The sequence below is a fragment of the Vigna angularis genome, chromosome 8 (genome assembly GCF_016808095.1).
Source record: "Vigna angularis cultivar LongXiaoDou No.4 chromosome 8, ASM1680809v1, whole genome shotgun sequence".
In the NCBI taxonomy this organism is placed as follows: domain Eukaryota; kingdom Viridiplantae; phylum Streptophyta; class Magnoliopsida; order Fabales; family Fabaceae; genus Vigna; species Vigna angularis.
In genome coordinates, this window is record NC_068977.1 from 19,549,324 (window position 1) to 19,567,623 (window position 18,300).

Consider the following 18,300-nt stretch of genomic DNA (forward strand, 5'->3'; position numbering starts at 1 on the left):
CCTCTCTTTCACACCTCTCCTCGAGTCTTTGGTTGTGTTTGTTTTGTTCACGACATGTCTCCGGGGCTCGACAAGCTCTCTGCTCGTGCGATCAAATGTGTCTTTTTGGGCTATTCTCGGCTTCAAAAAGGGTACCGGTGTTACTCTCCTGAAACCAAAAAGTACTACATGTCTGCCAATGTTACCTTCTTTGAATAGACACCTTTCTTCTCTCCCTCTGTTCAAGATGTTCATATCCTCCACCAGGTCCTTCCTCTTCCAGTGGTTGAGTCTAATATCTCCAATGCCTCAGTCAATCCAAGTCATGCCCAAGGTCCTCCCGAACCTTCCTCTCCACATACTGATATCCTTCGACACAGTACCCCGGTGAGTAATCCTCTTCTAGAAAATGGTGGATCTCCTCCTTCAGATTCTTCTCCGTCACGATCTCCTGTCACGCCTCCTGGTGAAGATGATTTTGGTTGGCCCATTGCTCTCAGAAAAGGTACTCGTTCCACTCGAAACCCTCATCCCATTTATAATTTTCTTAGTTATCACAGAGTGTCGCCCTCCTTTTATTCCCTTTTATCCTCAGTATCTCCTGTGGTTATTCCTAAAAATGTGAAAGAAGCACTTGATCATCCTGGATGGCGACAAGCCATGATTGAAGAAATGCAGGCTCTTGACCACAGTCATACTTGGGAGCTTGTGCCACTTCCCCCGGGCAAAAAGGCTGTTGGTTGTCGATGGGTATATGCAATTAAGGTCGGCCCTAATGGTGACATTGATAGGCTCAAAGCCCGGCTGGTTGCAAAAGGGTACACTCAGGTTTATGGTCTTGATTATTGTGACACCTTTTCTCCCGTGGCAAAGATGACTACCATTCGATTGTTCTTTGCAATGGCAGCCATCCGTCATTGGCCACTTCATCAGTTGGATATCAAAAATGCCTTTCTCCATGGTGATCTTGAGGAAGAAGTTTATATGGAGCAACCTCCAGGGTTTGTTGCTCAGGGGGAGTCTAGTATGGTTTGTAAATTGAACCGATCTCTATATGGGCTCAAGCAATCACCACGTGCTTGGTTTGGAAAGTTTAGCTCCATTGTTCAAAAATTTGGACTAAAACGCAGTGAAGCAGATCATTCAGTCTTTTATTATCATTCGTCTCCTGGAAAATGTGTTTACTTGATAGTATATGTTGATGATATAGTTATTACAGGAAATGATACTGCTGGAATATCTCAATTGAAGGAGTACTTGTGTAGACATTTCCAAACCAAGGATCTTGGGAGCCTCAAATACTTCCTAGGCATTGAAGTAGCTCAGTCAAAAGATGGAGTTGTAATCTCCCAAAGGAAGTATGCTCTGGATATTTTGCAAGAAACAGGCATGATTGATTGTAGACCGGTTGATAGCCCTATGGATCCAAATCAAAAATTAACAACAGAAGAAGGTGAATTATTCTCCGACCCGGAGAGATATAGGAGGCTAGTTGGAAAACTAATCTATCTCACTATTACAAGGTCGGATCTATCTTTTGCAGTTGGAGTGGTTAGTCAGTTTATGCAAGCTCCATGTGTTGGCCATTGGAATGCTATCATTCGCATTCTAAGGTATGTGAAAAAGGCTCCCGGGCAAGGGCTGTTATATGAAGAAAAAGGAAGCCTTCAGGTATCAGGATATTGTGATGCTGATTGGGCAGGTTCTCCTATTGATAGACGATCTACTACTGGATATTGTGTTTTCCTTGGAGGAAACATTATCTCATGGAAAAGTAAGAAACAAAATGTAGTGGCTCGATCAACAGCTGAGGCTGAATACAGGGCAATGGCTTCATTAACATGTGAACTTATATGGGTGAAGCAGTTCCTTCAAGAGCTTAACTTCTGTGGCATCCAAAGTATGAAGATGTATAGTGATAACCAAGCTGCTCTTCACATTGCATCAAATCCAGTGTTTCACGAGAGAACCAAACATATAGAAATTTATTGTCATTTTGTTCGGGAAAAATTATTGTCAAAAGAAATATGTACTGAGTTTGTTGGATCAAATGACCAACTCGCAGATGTGTTGACTAAGTCGTTAAGGGGACCTCGGATTGAGTTTATTTGTTCCAAGCTTGGTACATACAATTTGTATGCTCCAGCTTGAGGGGGAGTGTTAGAATAATTATTAAGTCTACCTATGATTAGCAGAGCAGGGCCTAAAAGTAGGTAGTTGTGTGTTGGGTTATCTATAATGATTGTTCCTAGCAGTCTAGGACAATCTCTTCATCTTCCATCTATCTATTGTATCATATTTTTATCTATATAAATAATAGAACTGAGAAGGGTCTTTCAAGCCCTTTAGAACTATTTTTTACTGTTTTAGATCTCAAGTTGTATTTTGGGCTTAGCACATATTTCTTCTATTATAAATAGAGAACCCTATGTGTGTTAACACAAGGGAGATTAATCTAATATATAGTTTTTTACTATATTCAACAGCCAGGAAATTGACCCTGAAACTGAGGGAAACATGGAGGGAAACATTGAGCATGATGATCATGCTGCACCTGAACTAGTGAGACCTCCTGCACCTGAACCAGCAAAACAGCCTGCACCTGCACCTGATGGAGGCGGAAAGTTTGGGAAAAATCTGGTATATTCAAGGAAAGAAAAGGCCATTCCAGGATCTGGCAATGTCCAAGAATCCAACCCACCGTCACTGCATGAGGTAACGGTGGTGGACCAAACTCTGGACCTGCCCATTGCCCTTAGAAAGGGAACTAGAACATGCACCCAACAACCACTTTACCCACTGTCAAATTTCTTATCCTTTGAAAAATTCTCTCCTACCCATAAAACTTTTCTCACTAACCTCAACTCCACACACACACCTTCATCTGTATCTGAAGCATTGTCTGACAGGAAATGGAAACATGTCATGGATGTGGAAATGGATGCGTTAAATAAAAATAGAACTTGGGAACTTGTCACCCTACCTCCTGGAAAAAAACCAGTTGGATGTAAGTGGGTATATACAATGAAGTATAGGGCCGATGGGACCATTGAACGTCACAAGGCAAGGTTGGTAGCTAAAGGCTTCACTCAAACCTATGGAGTTGATTACTTGGAGACATTTGCCCCGGTTGCTAAGATGAACACAGTCAGAGTAATATTGTCATTGGCAACTAATAATGATTGGGATTTGCAGCAATTTGATGTGAAGAATGCCTTTTTGCATGCAGATCTTGAAGAAGAAATATACATGGAATTGCCCCCTGGTTACAATAATCAGGTTGCTGCTAAGAATGCCTTTTTGCATGGAGATCTTGAAGAAGAAATATACATGGAATTGCCCCCTGGTTACAATAATCAGGTTGCTGCTGGAACTGTTTGCAAACTAAGAAAGGCTCTATATGGGCTGAAACAATCTCTAAGAGCATGGTTTGGAAGATTTACCAAGGTCATGACAGGTCTGGGCTACAAACAGAGCCAAGGAGATCACACATTATTTATCAAACATTCAGTTTCAGGGGGAGTAACACTTTTATTAGTGTATGTAGATGATATTATAGTAAGTGGGGACGACAAGCGGGAACAACAAGTGTTAAGTGAGTGTCTTGCCACTGAATTTGAGATCAAGACGCTGGAGAGGCTTAAATATATTTTTTGGGAATTGAAGTGGCTCATTCCAAGAAAGGGATCTTCATATCTCAACAGAAGTATATTACTGATTTGCTCAAAGAAACAGGGAAGACAGGCTGCAGACCAGCAAATACTCCAGTTGATCCAAATATAAAATTGGGAAGTATGGAGGAGGATATTGCGGTGGACAAGGAAATGTATCAAAGACTTGTGGGCAGACTTATTTACTTATCTCATACTAGACCAGACATTGCTTTTGCTGTAAGTCTAGTCAGCCAATTTATGCACCAACCAAAGGAAGCTCATCTACAAGCTGCCCTTAGGATTGTTCAGTACTTAAAAGGAACCTCCGGAAGAGGAATTTTGTTCAAGCGGAACAAGAGTGTAAGTCTTGAAGCATATACAGATGCAGACTATGCAGGGTCAGTTGTAGATAGAAGGTCAACCACGGGATACTGCACCTTCCTCGGTGGAAACTTAGTCACTTGGAAGAGTAAAAAACAGAGTGTAGTGGCTAGATCAAGTGCTGAAGCAGAATCTCGTGCAATGGCTCACGGAATATGTGAACTTCTATGGCTTAAGATTATATTGGAAGACTTGAAGATAAAGTGGGATGAACCTATGAGGTTATATTGCGATAATAAATCTACAATTAGCATAGCTCACAACTCGATTCAACATGATAGGACAAAACATATTGAAGTCGATAGACACTTTATCAAGGAAAAACTTGACAGTGGCATGATTTGCACACCATATATGTCCCACTCAAAACCAACTTGCGGACATCCTCACCAAGGGCCTGAACTACAGTAAATTTGAAGGGATTATATCCAAGCTGGGAATGGAAAACACCAATTCACCAGCTTGAGGGGGAGTGTCAAAACCATGATTGACGTGGTAGTAATTGTCGTGATATATTTTTAGGATGTTTTTATATTTGATAGGCTGTATTTATGCAACAGTTATGTGCTGCATTTATTAGGTTTATTTATGTATGATTGATCCCGTAATCATAGGGATCTGTTTCTTAGAATTAATAGTCTGCATTTCCTAAAATATGCAGCTAACCCATGTATATTTATAGAGGTGAATAACCTCATAATGAGAATAAGAAAGAAATAATATTCCTTCTAAATCTGAGAATGAGAAAAGAAGGACACCGAACCACAGTGGGGAAGGCAGGGAGAGGTCAAGCCGAACGGTGGAAGGCAGTGAGGGAGAAGAAGGGCACCGAATGGTGGAAGGTGGGGAGATGTCAAGACGAACAATAGAAGGCGGTGAGGAATCAAGCCGAACGGCTGAGGCGATGAGGGCTCGAGCCAAACGGTGGAAAGAGGAGAAGAATTGGAGTCAATTGATTGAAGAGTTACTATCCTAACTGTTGTAGCAGTTAGGATGGACGGGAAATATTTATAGTAAATAAAGCTATATTATAGGAAAATATTCAGTATAAGATATTTATATTAAATAGAGCTATATTATAGGAAAATATTCAGTATAAAATATTTATAGTAAATAGAGCTATATTCTAGGGAAATATTTAGTATAAGATGGGCAGTAAATATTTAATATAAATAAAGCTAGATTCTATTGTTAGGGTTATGCTTTTGATTATTAAGGTTGTTAACAAGTGGCTACAGTCTTGTGAGGGAGGTTATGCTCCCAACTATCCTTATTTAGAGAATTTTATTACCATTAAAATAAGAGAAATTCATTCTTTCATTATCTTGTTGAATTTAATTTCAATTTAATTTAACCTAAGTCAGTTAACCAAAATATTACCTTGTTCAATAACTTTCGATTCAAAATCTTTTGTTATACAGGAGCGTGGCTCGGGGAGACAGATTGGAGAAGGATATGAAGCTGGAGGTTTATACCATTTTGGATCTCGTCCACGGGTATCTTGTGTTGTAGCTCTTCTTCCCCCTAAAGTGTTACATGATCGGTTTGGCCATCCTCACTTGTCAAAGTTAAAAAAGACGTGTCCTGAACTTAGTGGTCTTCAGACTTTAGAATGTGAGTCATGTCAACTAGGAAAACATGTTAGATCTGTCTTTCCTAAAAGGTCTCAATCAATGTGTACTTCTAGTTTCTCTATTATTCATTCTGATGTTTGGGGACCTAGTCGCGTCTCTTCTTTTGGTTTTAGGTATTTTGTTACTTTTATTGATGAATACTCTAGATGTACTTGGGTTTATCTAATGAAAGATCGCTCTGAACTGTTACCCATTTTCACATCTTTTTTGAATGAAATCAAGAACCAATTTGGTCACGTAATTAAAGTCTTAAGAAGTGATAATGCTAAAGAATATTTCTCATCAACTTTTTCTTCACTTCTTAGCTCCCATGGTATTTTGCATCAGTCCACTTGTCCTCATACACCCCAGCAAAATGGTATAGCCGAAAAAAAAAATAAACACTTGGTTGAAACGGCTCGTACCCTTTTGCTTGGTGCTAATATTCTTGTTCATCATTGGGGGATGTCATCTTAACTGCATGTTTTCTTATTAATAGGATGCCTTCCTCCTTTCTCAATAATAAAGTCCCTTTCTCCATTCTCTTTCCCAATGATCCTCTCTTTCACACCTCTCCTCGAGTCTTTGGTTGTGTTTGTTTTGTTCACGACATGTCTCCGGGGCTCGACAAGCTCTCTGCTCGTGCGATCAAATGTGTCTTTTTGGGCTATTCTCGGCTTCAAAAAGGGTACCAGTTAGGGATGGCAACGGGTCGGGTCGGGCACGGGTAGTGCCTACCCGCAACCCGACCCGTCGAATAAAATCGTACCCATTACCCGACCCGCTACCCGTAAAAAATAAAAAAAAATTATTTAATACATTTTAAAAATAAAATTTAAATAAAAATACAAATATATATATAATATAAATTAAATTAAATGTAAATTAAAATTTAATTTTAATTAAATTTAAACTAATAAAATATAATTTTATTTATTTTTAATTAAATTTAATTAAAAAATATATAAATTATTTCTTTTTAATTTTTTCCGGATAATGGGTACCCGCGGGGCAGGTAGTATACTACCCGTATCCGACCCGTTTAGAAGCGGATACTAAAATACCCGCTACCGTTACCCGCAGGTAGTAAATATCCGCGGATAGTTACTACCTGCCGCGGATTTTACCCGCGGATACCCGTGCCCGCGGATAAAATTGCCATCCCTAGTACCGGTGTTACTCTCCTGAAACCAAAAAGTACTACATGTCTGCCAATGTTACCTTCTTTGAACAGACACCTTTCTTCTCTCCCTCTATTCAAGATGTTCATATCCTCCACCAGGTCCTTCCTCTTCCAGTGGTTGAGTCTAATATCTCCAATACCTCAGTCAATCCAAGTCATGCCCAAGGTCCTCTCGAACCTTCCTCTCCACATACTGATATCCTTCGACCCAGTACCCTGGTGAGTAATCCTCTTCTAGAAAATGGTGGATCTCCTCCTTCAGTTTCTTCTCCGTCACCATCTCCTGTCACGCCTCCTGGTGAAGATGATTCTGGTTGGCCCATTGCTCTCAGAAAAGGTACTCGTTCCACTCGAAACCCTCATCCCATTTATAATTTTCTTAGTTATCACAGAGTGTCGCCCTCCTTTTATTCCCTTTTATCCTCAGTATCTCCTGTGGTTATTCCTAAAAATGTGAAAGAAGCACTTGATCATCCTAGATGGCGACAAGCCATGATTGAAGAAATGTAGGCTCTTGACCACAGTCATACTTGGGAGCTTGTGCCACTTCCCCCGGGCAAAAAGGCTGTTGGTTGTCAATGGGTATATGCAATTAAAGTCGGCCCTAATGGTGACATTGATAGGCTAAAAGCCCGGCTGGTTGCAAAAGGGTACACTCAGGTTTATGGTCTTGATTATTGTGACACCTTTTCTCCCGTGGCAAAGATGACTACCATTCGATTGTTCTTTGCAATGGCAGTCATTCGTCATTGGCCACTTCATCAGTTGGATATCAAAAATGCCTTTCTCCATGGTGATCTTGAGGAAGAAGTTTATATGGAGCAACCTCCAGGGTTTGTTGCTCAGGGGGAGTCTAGTATGGTTTGTAAATTGAATCGATCTCTATATGGGCTCAAGCAATCACCACGTGCGTGGTTTGGAAAGTTTAGCTCCATTGTTCAAAAATTTGGACTAAAACGCAGTGAAGCAGACCATTCAGTCTTTTATTATCATTCGTCTCCTGGGAAATGTGTTTACTTGATAGTATATGTTGATGATATAGTTATTACAGGAAATGATACTGCTGGAATATCTCAATTGAAGGAGTACTTGTGTAGACATTTCCAAACCAAGGATCTTGGGAGCCTCAAATACTTCCTAGGCATTGAAGTAGCTCAATCAAAAGATGGAGTTGTAATCTTCCAAAGAAAGTATGCTCTGGATATTTTGCAAGAAACAGGCATGATTGATTGTAGACCGGTTGATAGTCCTATGGATCCAAATCAAAAATTAACAACAGAAGAAGGTGAATTATTCTCCGACCCGGAGAGATATAGGAGGCTAGTTGGAAAACTAATCTATCTCACTATTACAAGGCCGGATCTATCTTTTGCAGTTGGAGTGGTTAGTCAGTTTATGCAAGCTCCATGTGTTGGCCATTGGAATGCTATCATTCGCATTCTAAGGTATGTGAAAAAGGCTCCCGGGCAAGGGCTGTTATATGAAGAAAAAGGAAGCCTTCAGGTATCAGGATATTGTGATGCTGATTGGGCAGGTTCTCCTATTGATAGACGATCTACTACTAGATATTGTGTTTTCCTTGGAGGAAACATTATCTCATGGAAAAGTAAGAAACAAAATGTAGTGGCTCGATCAACAACTGAGGCTGAATATAGGGCAATGGCTTCATTAACATGTGAACTTATATGGGTGAAGCAGTTCCTTCAAGAGCTTAACTTCTGTGGCATCCAAAGTATGAAAATGTATTGTGATAACCAAGCTGCTCTTCACATTGCATCAAATCCAGTGTTTCACGAGAGAACCAAACATATAGAAATTGATTGTCATTTTGTTCGGGAAAAATTATTGTCAAAAGAAATATGTACTGAGTTTGTTGGATCAAATGACCAACTCGCAGATGTGTTGACTAAGTCGTTAAGAGGACCTCGGATTGAGTTTATTTGTTCCAAGCTGGGTACATACAATTTGTATGCTCCAGCTTGAGGGGGAGTGTTAGAATAATTATTAAGTCTACCTATGATTAGTAGAGCAGGGCCTAAAGTAGGTAGTTGTGTGTTGGGTTATCTATAATGATTGTTCCTAGCAGTCTAGGACAATCTCTTCATCTTCCATCTATCTATTGTATCAGATTTTTATCTATATAAATAATAGAACTGAGAAGGGTCTTTAAAGCCCTTTAGAACTATTTTTCTCTGTTTTAGATCTCAAGTGAAACAGTGAATGGGAGATCTCCCCCTTCCTTGCACAGGTTCATACCAGGGGAAACCTTATGGAAGTTGTAGGTCAAGAGTTGCAGACAAGGGATGAAGTGCTAAAACAACTAAAATTTCATTTAGCACAGGCTCAAGAACTGATGGTGAAACAGGCCATTAAAAAAAGGAGATCAGTAGATGTAGAGGTTGGGGATTGGGTGTACTTAAAGATCAGACCGCACAGGCATACTTCTATGTCAGACTACATCCTAAGTTTGCCGCTCAGTATTTTGGGCCTTTCCAAGTCACACAGAAGGTCAAAGAGGTCGCTTTTAGGCTCCAATTGCTAGATACCGCACCCAGTGTTCCATGTATCCCAGTTGAAGAAGGCAGTGGGTGAAAGAAGTGTGGAGAAGGAATTGCCAACATACTTGTAAGTAGATGGACTGTCTTTTTGGCCTATCGGAATTTTGGATAGAAGACAGATACAACAAGGGGAGGACGAGGTGCAACAAGTGTTAATAGAATGGCAAGAGGGGGGACTGGATGGAGCAACGTGGGAAGATGCAATGACTATCAAAGATCAATCCAAATTTCAACCTTGAGGAGAAGGTTGAACATCAAGCAGTGGGTAATGTTAGGGGTTGGAAGGTATACGAGAGAAGAAGAAAGTATATGAGAAAAGAGGAAGGACACTGATCGGTGGAAGGCGGGGAAAGGTCGAGTCGAACGGTGGAAGGCAGTGAGGGAGAAGAAAAAGGGCATCGAATGGTGGAAGGCAGGGAGATGTTGAGCCAAACGATGGAAGGCAGTGAGAAATCGATTCGAACGGCTGAAGGCGGTGAGAGCTCGAGTCGAACGGTAGAAAGAGGAAAAGAACTAGAGCCAATTGATTGAAGAGTTATTATCCTAACTGTTGGTGCAGTTAGGATGGGCAGAAAATATTTATAGTAAATAGAACCATATTATAGGAAAATATTCAGTATAAGATATTTATAGTAAATAGAGCTATATTATAGGGAAATACTCAGTATAAGATATTTATAGTAAATAGAGCTATATTCTAGGGAAATATTTAGTATAAGATGGGCGGGAAATATTTAATATAAATAGAGCTAGATTCTATTGTTAGGGTTATGCTTTTGATTATTGAGGTTGTTAACAAGCGGTTATGCTCCCAACTATCCTTGTTTAGAGAATTCTATTACCATTAATAAGATAAATTCATTCTTTCATTATCTTTTTTGTCTATTGTGATCGTGGTTAATTAGTTTCCTACTCAGAAACCTAATATGTGCATTCAAGGAACATACAACTTACCTATTTTGGAAGAACCTCTTTGTGTGCCATAAATGAGAGAATGACATTCCAAGCCAAAGCAATAACATTAGCAGCAAGGACCTGAAATTATGTCCATTTACTTTAAACTCAACAATAACATTAATAAAAGGGAGAAGCAAATATAAGAACATTGAAGAAAGCATTAGATTCTATGGCCAAGGAATACTGTCCACAAAAAATACAATCTGGTAGGGTAAGTTGAAAAATATCCACCTGAAATAGCAAGCATAACCAAAGATAGCTCCATTGCACTGATTTTAGGCATTTGAGAACTTCTCAATGTAATTAAAGATCAACTTTGAGTAAAGAGTATATGTGTGTGAGTGTGAATGTAAATGTTTGCTTTACATAAAAAAATGGAACAATGAAATGCAAACAACTGGGAAGCCTTGTCAACCGACTAAGAAGGCCAAGCAGGATTTTCTTTCATATGATAATACTTGAAAACAAGGGACCAAAAATATGAATCCAGAGATCCAAACATGTTGCAAGATGAATACGGAAATGTTAATAAAAAGTTCCTTCATTATGTTCATTTTTCCGTTGTTGTTCAGCTAAAAAAGATTAGAAGGTAGTATGAGAGAGTGTCTATTGAAAGATCAATAGAATATTCTTTTTTCAAGAACTATGAATTTCCACGAGGAGCAATAGACTAAATAAAATCCTGGTTCGTTTAAATGAATTTCAAGAAAATTAAGCATTGGTGAAGTCAAATTAAACATTGATCTTCAATATTAAAATGCCAACATGTATCAGAGTGGTGAACAGATTTATGTTGACGTAAAATCCCCAGTGTGTGTGCATGAGTCTACCAGTCTAACCTGAAATTGTTGTGGAACAAATCTGAAGTTGAGAAATTGAAAAGGTATCCATAGTTTCCAGTTTGCTTGAACTGCAGAGAACCACTCCTACAAAATGAAATTTGTAGATGAATACACACTAATAAACATGACAACATTGATAACCACCCTTTGAATACGTTTTAATAAAAGCAAGCAAGTTAAACACACACCTGTTTTAGCTTGGGTACAGCTTGTGATGGATTTCCCTCAAGTGTCACCAACGTAGCTAAGAAAACTCCGATGAATATGGGAGAAAATAAGAGCTGTGAAAAGATTTCATAACATTCAAAATTAAACTATCACACGCAAGCACAAAATTAATTAATAACTGACGGGAGACTGGCAGTGTATTGGAGGATCAATAGAAATATCCCACCTGATCAAGTACAAGCCGCAAAAAAGCGCCTGATGCTCCAGGAAGTGTAACCAATTTACTCAGATACAAATACCTACAAATTAGAAAAAAAAAATCAGGAAGAGCGATGGAATGAGACAGACTTGACAAATCGGTTAGCCTTCATCCAAACTCATGTGACCATGGCGGAAAATTTCCTAAAGATAGACACCACAGATATCAGAAATCAATCTTCATGGATTCTTCTAATAATATTCATCAGGGTAATGAATAAATATTATCAACATTATTAAAAAAAACCCTACACCAACATATTGAACTTATTACTACTGTTGTTGGGTTGGGATGTCATTATATTATTCAAAGTACGGTCACAAAGTCATATTTATTAGGCTATATAAAGAGGCATACCAACATAGGTTCTAGGGAATTACCAAAAATGTAATGTTGGACCCACTAAAGCAAAACCGAGTAAAGTGAAGACAAATGTCCTCTTCAAGTCCAGTGACTGCACTTGATCTATGGCAAGCTGTAGAAAATAAGATTAAATTTATTAAAAAAATTAACATATATGAATGAAAGCATAGGCACGCAATGCTACAAAAAGTAAATTAAGGATTGACAAAAAAAGTAATCCTTTCAGAATCCATATAAAAAGTGATGAAAAATAAAGCTAGATACCATTAGCAATAAGGATAGACCCAAAATGCCTCGAAAGGCAAGAGATAAATTTCAGAAACAAAATTAAAAAAAAAAAAACAATCAATTTACTTCTAAGATAAATGCACAAAGTAGGGCATCCACTAGATCAGTTCTTGTTGATTTTAGAGCATAACATATTGCAACTTGCAAGCATATATCATCTTAAGGACTCTCAGTCTGTGTGACACTAGTGTAGCAGTCTGTCACCACTGTTAATAAATTTATACCAGTCTTGAGCAAATGACATAGCATGTCTAACCATGTTTGCTTTTAATTGGAAGGTAATAGCAGTAAGTCCAATCCAGCCATCAAGACATCACTTTTATTGATTGTAGCCAAAAAACTCAATGTTCAAAATATTTTCTAACTGCGAGTTTATGTAAAATCATCATAAATGTTATAAATAAACTACGCAAATTGGGTGCTGCTTGGATTTCTTTATATGCCAGTTCCGTAATCTTCATTCATGTCATAAAATCCTTTTACAAAAAAAAAAAAAAAAAACAACTCTTGATTCCACGAATTTGAGCATAATTCCATCTCTCCTGATCTTTTAAATTATCGGTGAAAACTTGCATGTTTGTCCACAGACAACAAGATGGCAAATTATCATAAAGCAGAGCAGTTAGCACAAAAGTAAAAACACTGCTATATTCTATGCAAAAAAGTGTCTCTATTTATATCATACATTTTGAAACACTAATAAAATATAACCAAAACAATTGAAAGAGAAAAGGGGAAAAATAGTGTAATACCTGGCAAATCAAATCACCAATTAGATTCAGAAGTGCAGAAGTTAGAGCTTTCACCGCAACAGGGTATTTTTCAAGAAGAGCCAAGTACCTGTAGTAAAACCATGTTACATTTTCAAAAGAAAGTCTATTATTCAGACATAAGGTTAAGTGTTTCTCTCACAGAGCACAAGTTGGAATCTTCTTGGCAAACACGTATAAAAGAAAAATAAAGAAACAAAAATGAAATACACTTTTCTCATAAATGATTATTAACATTTTATTGTTCTGCATGTGCTTATTATCCAAAGAAGACATCAGTAACCTTAGAAAAAAAACAAAGGGAACATGATACATAAGGTTGCATGTTGATATTTGTTTACCATGACAACAAGGACCACTTATGTCCTCCATTGCCGCCGGCGGAATTCGAACCGCCAGAGCCACCGGAATTCGGACCGTTGGAGCCGCCGCCGCCACGAGCGCCGTTTCCGCCCGAGCCGCCGTCGGAGAGGGAAAAGAGGCGGGAATCGGGGATGCGGAGGAGGGAGGGTTTGAAGGGGGTGGCGGAGTGATTGAAGTTGAAAGGATGAGAGAGGAGCAAAGAGCGAGTGTGGAAGTGAAGGCGCGTGGCATGTTGACGACAGAGGTTGAGATTAAGGACACGGTAAGCGAGTGGGAATTTGTGTACGTGGAAGCACAATGCTCCATTCACCATTTTCTTTTCAAACGGAATTTGGGCTCTGAAACGATGGATACCCAAAAGCTGCAGTCTCTCACCACTTTGATGGCAGGTTTGAACAAGTTGGGGAAAGGACACCCGCAAAAAAAAATTAAAAATGTTACCGTTTATTCCTTTAAGTTTACTTTATTTTTCAATTGCTCGCATATAATTATTAAAAAATAACTTTTTAAATATTAAAAACTCTCACTTTATTTTGATTTACAGTTAAACTTTTATTATTGTTTAAAATTCTTATCATGTTTATTTTCTTTCAATGCTTGACACTCTAATTTCGTAAGATTTTACTCTTTGAACACTACTTTATATCAGACTGGGATTTAACTGAAATCAAAGGTGTACATCTATTTTGTTAATTTCAATGGCAAGTTAAAGGAAGGGTCTTTTAAAATAATAATAAAATATTAAACATCAATTAAGATAAAATTAGATTTAATTAACAAATTTTTTATTTATTTTATTCAATTTTGTTACACCAATTATTAAAAGATCCAATTTGGTTAAAAGCAAATTCAAAATTTAAATAATTCAGTTCTTTCTGTCCAATTGATGATGTTTAATTTTACAAATTTATGCAATTTACAATTGGAGCAGCTTGTTACACTATATTATTTATTTTTTAAAAAGAAAATTGTCATTAAAAAATAGTATCTTATTTTTAAAGTAGGATTTTTACAGCCAGAAACATTTCACCAAATGGAACTAACATTTTCAAGGGTGGAATGAATATTTTGGATGGGTTGAAAAAAACAATAAAACCAGGCTCTTTACATACACAAGCTATATCAACTAAGTATTTCCATTTCTATAACAAATTTCAGAAGCTACAACACCAACCATTGCATGAGTACACATATGAACCAGATCACTACGCAAACATAACAAACTGATAGATCCAACCACAAACAAACACTGTAAATTTTCTTTTTTATCTCTTAATTTTAGTGAAAAGTGCATGGAGCCAATCGTAATTTTATCAAACACTGAATTAATTAAGTGTTTGAGTTTTCTCACATCTTCTTGAGATCAGTAAATCTCAATCTGCATGTTTTTCAACAAGTATCTATCCTGTGCAGGTTCTTGAACTAGTATACTAACCTCTACAGAATTTTGCAACCAATATTTTAACTTTTGCAAGTCCACTTAACCTAAGTATTCTCCAACAAGCTTCTCCAAGTTTCACCCAATAGCAACATTACTGCCAATGTTGTGGTTACAAATTACACCCCAAAAGTACCAATCCTTTTGACCACACTTCTGTTTTTCTATGTAACATGGAATTTTTAAATTGCACTTTTTCACCGTGTTAAGAGTTGTCCTTAATTTTCCATCCGCATAACTAGAAGATAAGTTCAATATCTGACAAAAGAAAGGCTTTTGAAACTGAAATATTGTCATCCGAAACACAATCAAGAATTAAATAAATATTATTGTTCAAAGACTTTAAAATTATAAGGATAATCATACTTTGACAACATTTTTTTGACAACATTTTAACATCATTTACGTCTCATTATGTTATTGGTCCAAAATTACTCCACAATCAATAATAATAATCATAAATACTAACATGGACCAATCACAGAATGACACGTAAATGATGTTAAAATGTTGTCAAAAAAATGTTATCAAAGTATCATTATCCAAATTATAAGTACTATAGCGTGTAAATTGTGATTTCAGTTATGTATAAGTTGACTTTAAGTGATGAACTCACTTAAGAATCCATGACAACAATATTGACACCAATATGTACCCTCTCAAAGAACCTTATAGTCCTTAATATTTATATGATTGAATTGGTCGTAAGAAGGAAAGTTATTAGATTATTCAATTCAACCAACTGACATTTACTTTCATTTCGTCAATTGATTAAAAAGGGTGGATTAGTTATGATATTAGCATAATGTAATGAATACAAGTGGAACAATTTTTTGATGAGCAAATGTGGAGAATGACTAAATGATAACTATACCTCTCATAAATGTTTGAAGAAATATAAGTAATGGGAAGCATAAAGTTACATAAGCCTCCAAATATTAAGTAATTTCCTATAACAAATACTGCAGGAAAGTAATTTCCAAGATAGGTGAAGTTTATGACCATTTTTGTCCAAGTTATGCCTGGGTAATGATTACTTCATGTAATCGATTACTAAGGGCTAATTATTGGTTTGTACAAAAAGTAATATGTGACTTGCTAGTTGGAAGAACTTGACTCCCCAAGGTCATTTTTTATGTCTTTTTGGATGATTTTAGGTGTGTTTTTACGTGATTTATTCCATTTTTTAGGTGGATGATTGATTTTATTTATCGATACTGCGAAAAACGTCCATTCAAAAAACCAACTGAATGGTGTCTTTGCAATTAACTTCCTCTGGTGCGGGGTCAATCTTTCATTCAAATCACCAACATATTTCGTTTCGAAAGGATGACGCACATTCAACTACATGAAACATAAATCAATAATCAAAGGGTAAAATGCAAATGGAAATGGGTACATTAAAAGTGCTAAAGGGTAAATCAAAATGGAATAAGTGAAAAAAGAGAGGGGAAAGGAGAAACGAACAATGCAAATGAGAAAAGGAATAACTTTTCACCTGAATTTTCCATTACTTTAACGGAGTCTCACAGAAAAAAATGAACTTGCTTTATGAGAGAGAAAAGAAAGGAACCACACGATGCAGAAAATGAAAATGAAAGTGGAGAGTAGAGAGAATGAAAACTAGAAACCAATTTCCAACACCCTTGCACACTAACTTTTTCAAAATAATATTATTTTAAATGATCCAATAGCATTTTGACACTTTTCCGTGTTCGTTGTTAACTTCCTAATATATATAATCTTTTAATTCTACAAGTTTGAGTTAGTATAGCAACCAAAGACAACATATGCGGTAAAGATATTGCAAATCCTTAACACAATGGAGTTGATTTGTGCACCATTGTAGTATGTTTCATCTAGCCAGCACATGAAAAGTCAATCGAGATCAATAGAATGCAAATGAAACACTGCTCAAGAAAATAGAAGCCAAAGGCAATGAACTCCAAAATCCTGAAACCATTTTCACAATCCCTTTAAATATCCTGCATCTGCTACCTTTACAGACAACATCAAGGGGATATACTCTCCTCACAGTTCTCCAAGAAAGGAATCACCTAATTTCTTTGTATTTCACCTTCCTCAATCACTTTACAGACTATAACATTACTCTCTTCCTTAGTTTCATCACAACATATTCCTATGTGCCTCATACACGGGCTTCAGTTCAATCAAACCCCCTTTACGATGATATGCTTCATCCTCAAAGCTTGCAAATGAAGAGTGTCATTCACAAACATCATCAACAACTTCTTAACCCTCTTAACCAGCCTTCATCTCCTACTACCTCACCACCACCTCTTCAAGAAAGATCAACTCTTTCCTCTTTTTCGTGACCCTGCAGCACGTGTTCCTCCTGAAAGGGTGGATGTTAGGTTCCTAAATTGGGAACCTAATCAAGAATGCTCTTCCTCACACAAGAAAGGATGAAAGAATATAGAATGATATTCACAGAACCAATGTTTGTACAGTGAGAACAAAGGCTTAACCCTCTTCACAGGTCAATACCTGTCAACAACTAACTCTCCCAAAAGTCCTCTCTCCCACTAACCAACCCTTTATTTATAACTACCTCATCCTTCCCCCCTTAACTGTCGAACAGTTAAATGATGACAGCTAAGTCGCTCTCTTATTCCTTCTCTCATATACAATCCATCCCTGCTTATTATTCTTATGCCTATCAGTAGACGAACACCTGGAACACGTGAGAGTATTTGTGAAGGAAAGACCTGTTGTATAAAAAGGCTAACATAATCACGAACAATATTTCCTGAGGTGTGTAGATTCATTGTCCTTAAGGACTTATCCGCGGTGTATTGCGCAAGTCTCCCAAGATACAACAGGAACTTCTCAGAATTTCTGAGGATCTCAAAACTAGCAATTATCTCTTATAAAGAGAATAAATTAAACCCAAAATATTTTTAGGAGAAGAATAAAAGAGAAAGAATGAAACTAAGAGAAGATAGAATGAGAGAAGAATGATTCTGATTATGTTTTGGAGTGAAGGAAGTGCTCTATTTATAGAGCTGGGGAACCAAGCCCATGATCCAAAATATCAAAAATATCTACCAAAATATCTACTAGGAAATATAATATTTTTTAATAAAATAAAACATTGCAACAAATAGGAACGTTGGCAGCAACATTTCCTGGAAGCAAAAGACTTGGTTGAAAAGTTCCAATGCTTCTTGCGGAACATGCATAATCAAAACAAGATATTTTGCAATAACGGTACTCTTTTTATAACAATCCCCCACATATTGCAAAATATATATACAAACGAAAGAGAAAAGAAATTATTCTAGGTTTCACAAGATGTAATGCATCAGAGCTGGTATAGCAAGCTATATGAACCAGTCCTAGATCAAGAAACTTAACATACAATATAGTTGGTATAGCAAGCTATATGAACCAAAGATACTTGAGTGTGTTATAGGTTTATCAATCACAGTACACCCCCACAATCCTTGCTGTTATCGTTGTGA

The 18,300-nt window shown here is 37.2% G+C and overlaps 1 protein-coding gene across 8 annotated transcripts in view; it reads right to left on the reverse strand.

The window, feature by feature from the left end:
- Positions 1-13,782, reverse strand: part of LOC108343820 (protein sym-1) — a 55,274-nt gene extending 41,492 nt beyond the window's left edge. For all 8 annotated transcript variants that reach the window (XR_008244771.1, XR_008244770.1, XR_008244769.1 and 5 more), the window contains exons 1-7: positions 13,356-13,782; positions 12,997-13,084; positions 11,974-12,068; positions 11,561-11,633; positions 11,355-11,447; positions 11,164-11,250; positions 10,322-10,402 (exon numbers count right to left, since the gene is read on the reverse strand). Coding sequence is in view for 5 of the 8 variants with exons in the window: in XM_052867041.1 (XP_052723001.1) it covers positions 10,322-10,402; positions 11,164-11,250; positions 11,355-11,447; positions 11,561-11,633; positions 11,974-12,068; positions 12,997-13,084; positions 13,356-13,690 (852 nt within the window). In the remaining 3 variants the exon portion in view is untranslated. The remainder of the gene's footprint in view (positions 1-10,321; positions 10,403-11,163; positions 11,251-11,354; positions 11,448-11,560; positions 11,634-11,973; positions 12,069-12,996; positions 13,085-13,355) is intronic.
- Positions 13,783-18,300: the final 4,518 nt, after the last annotated feature.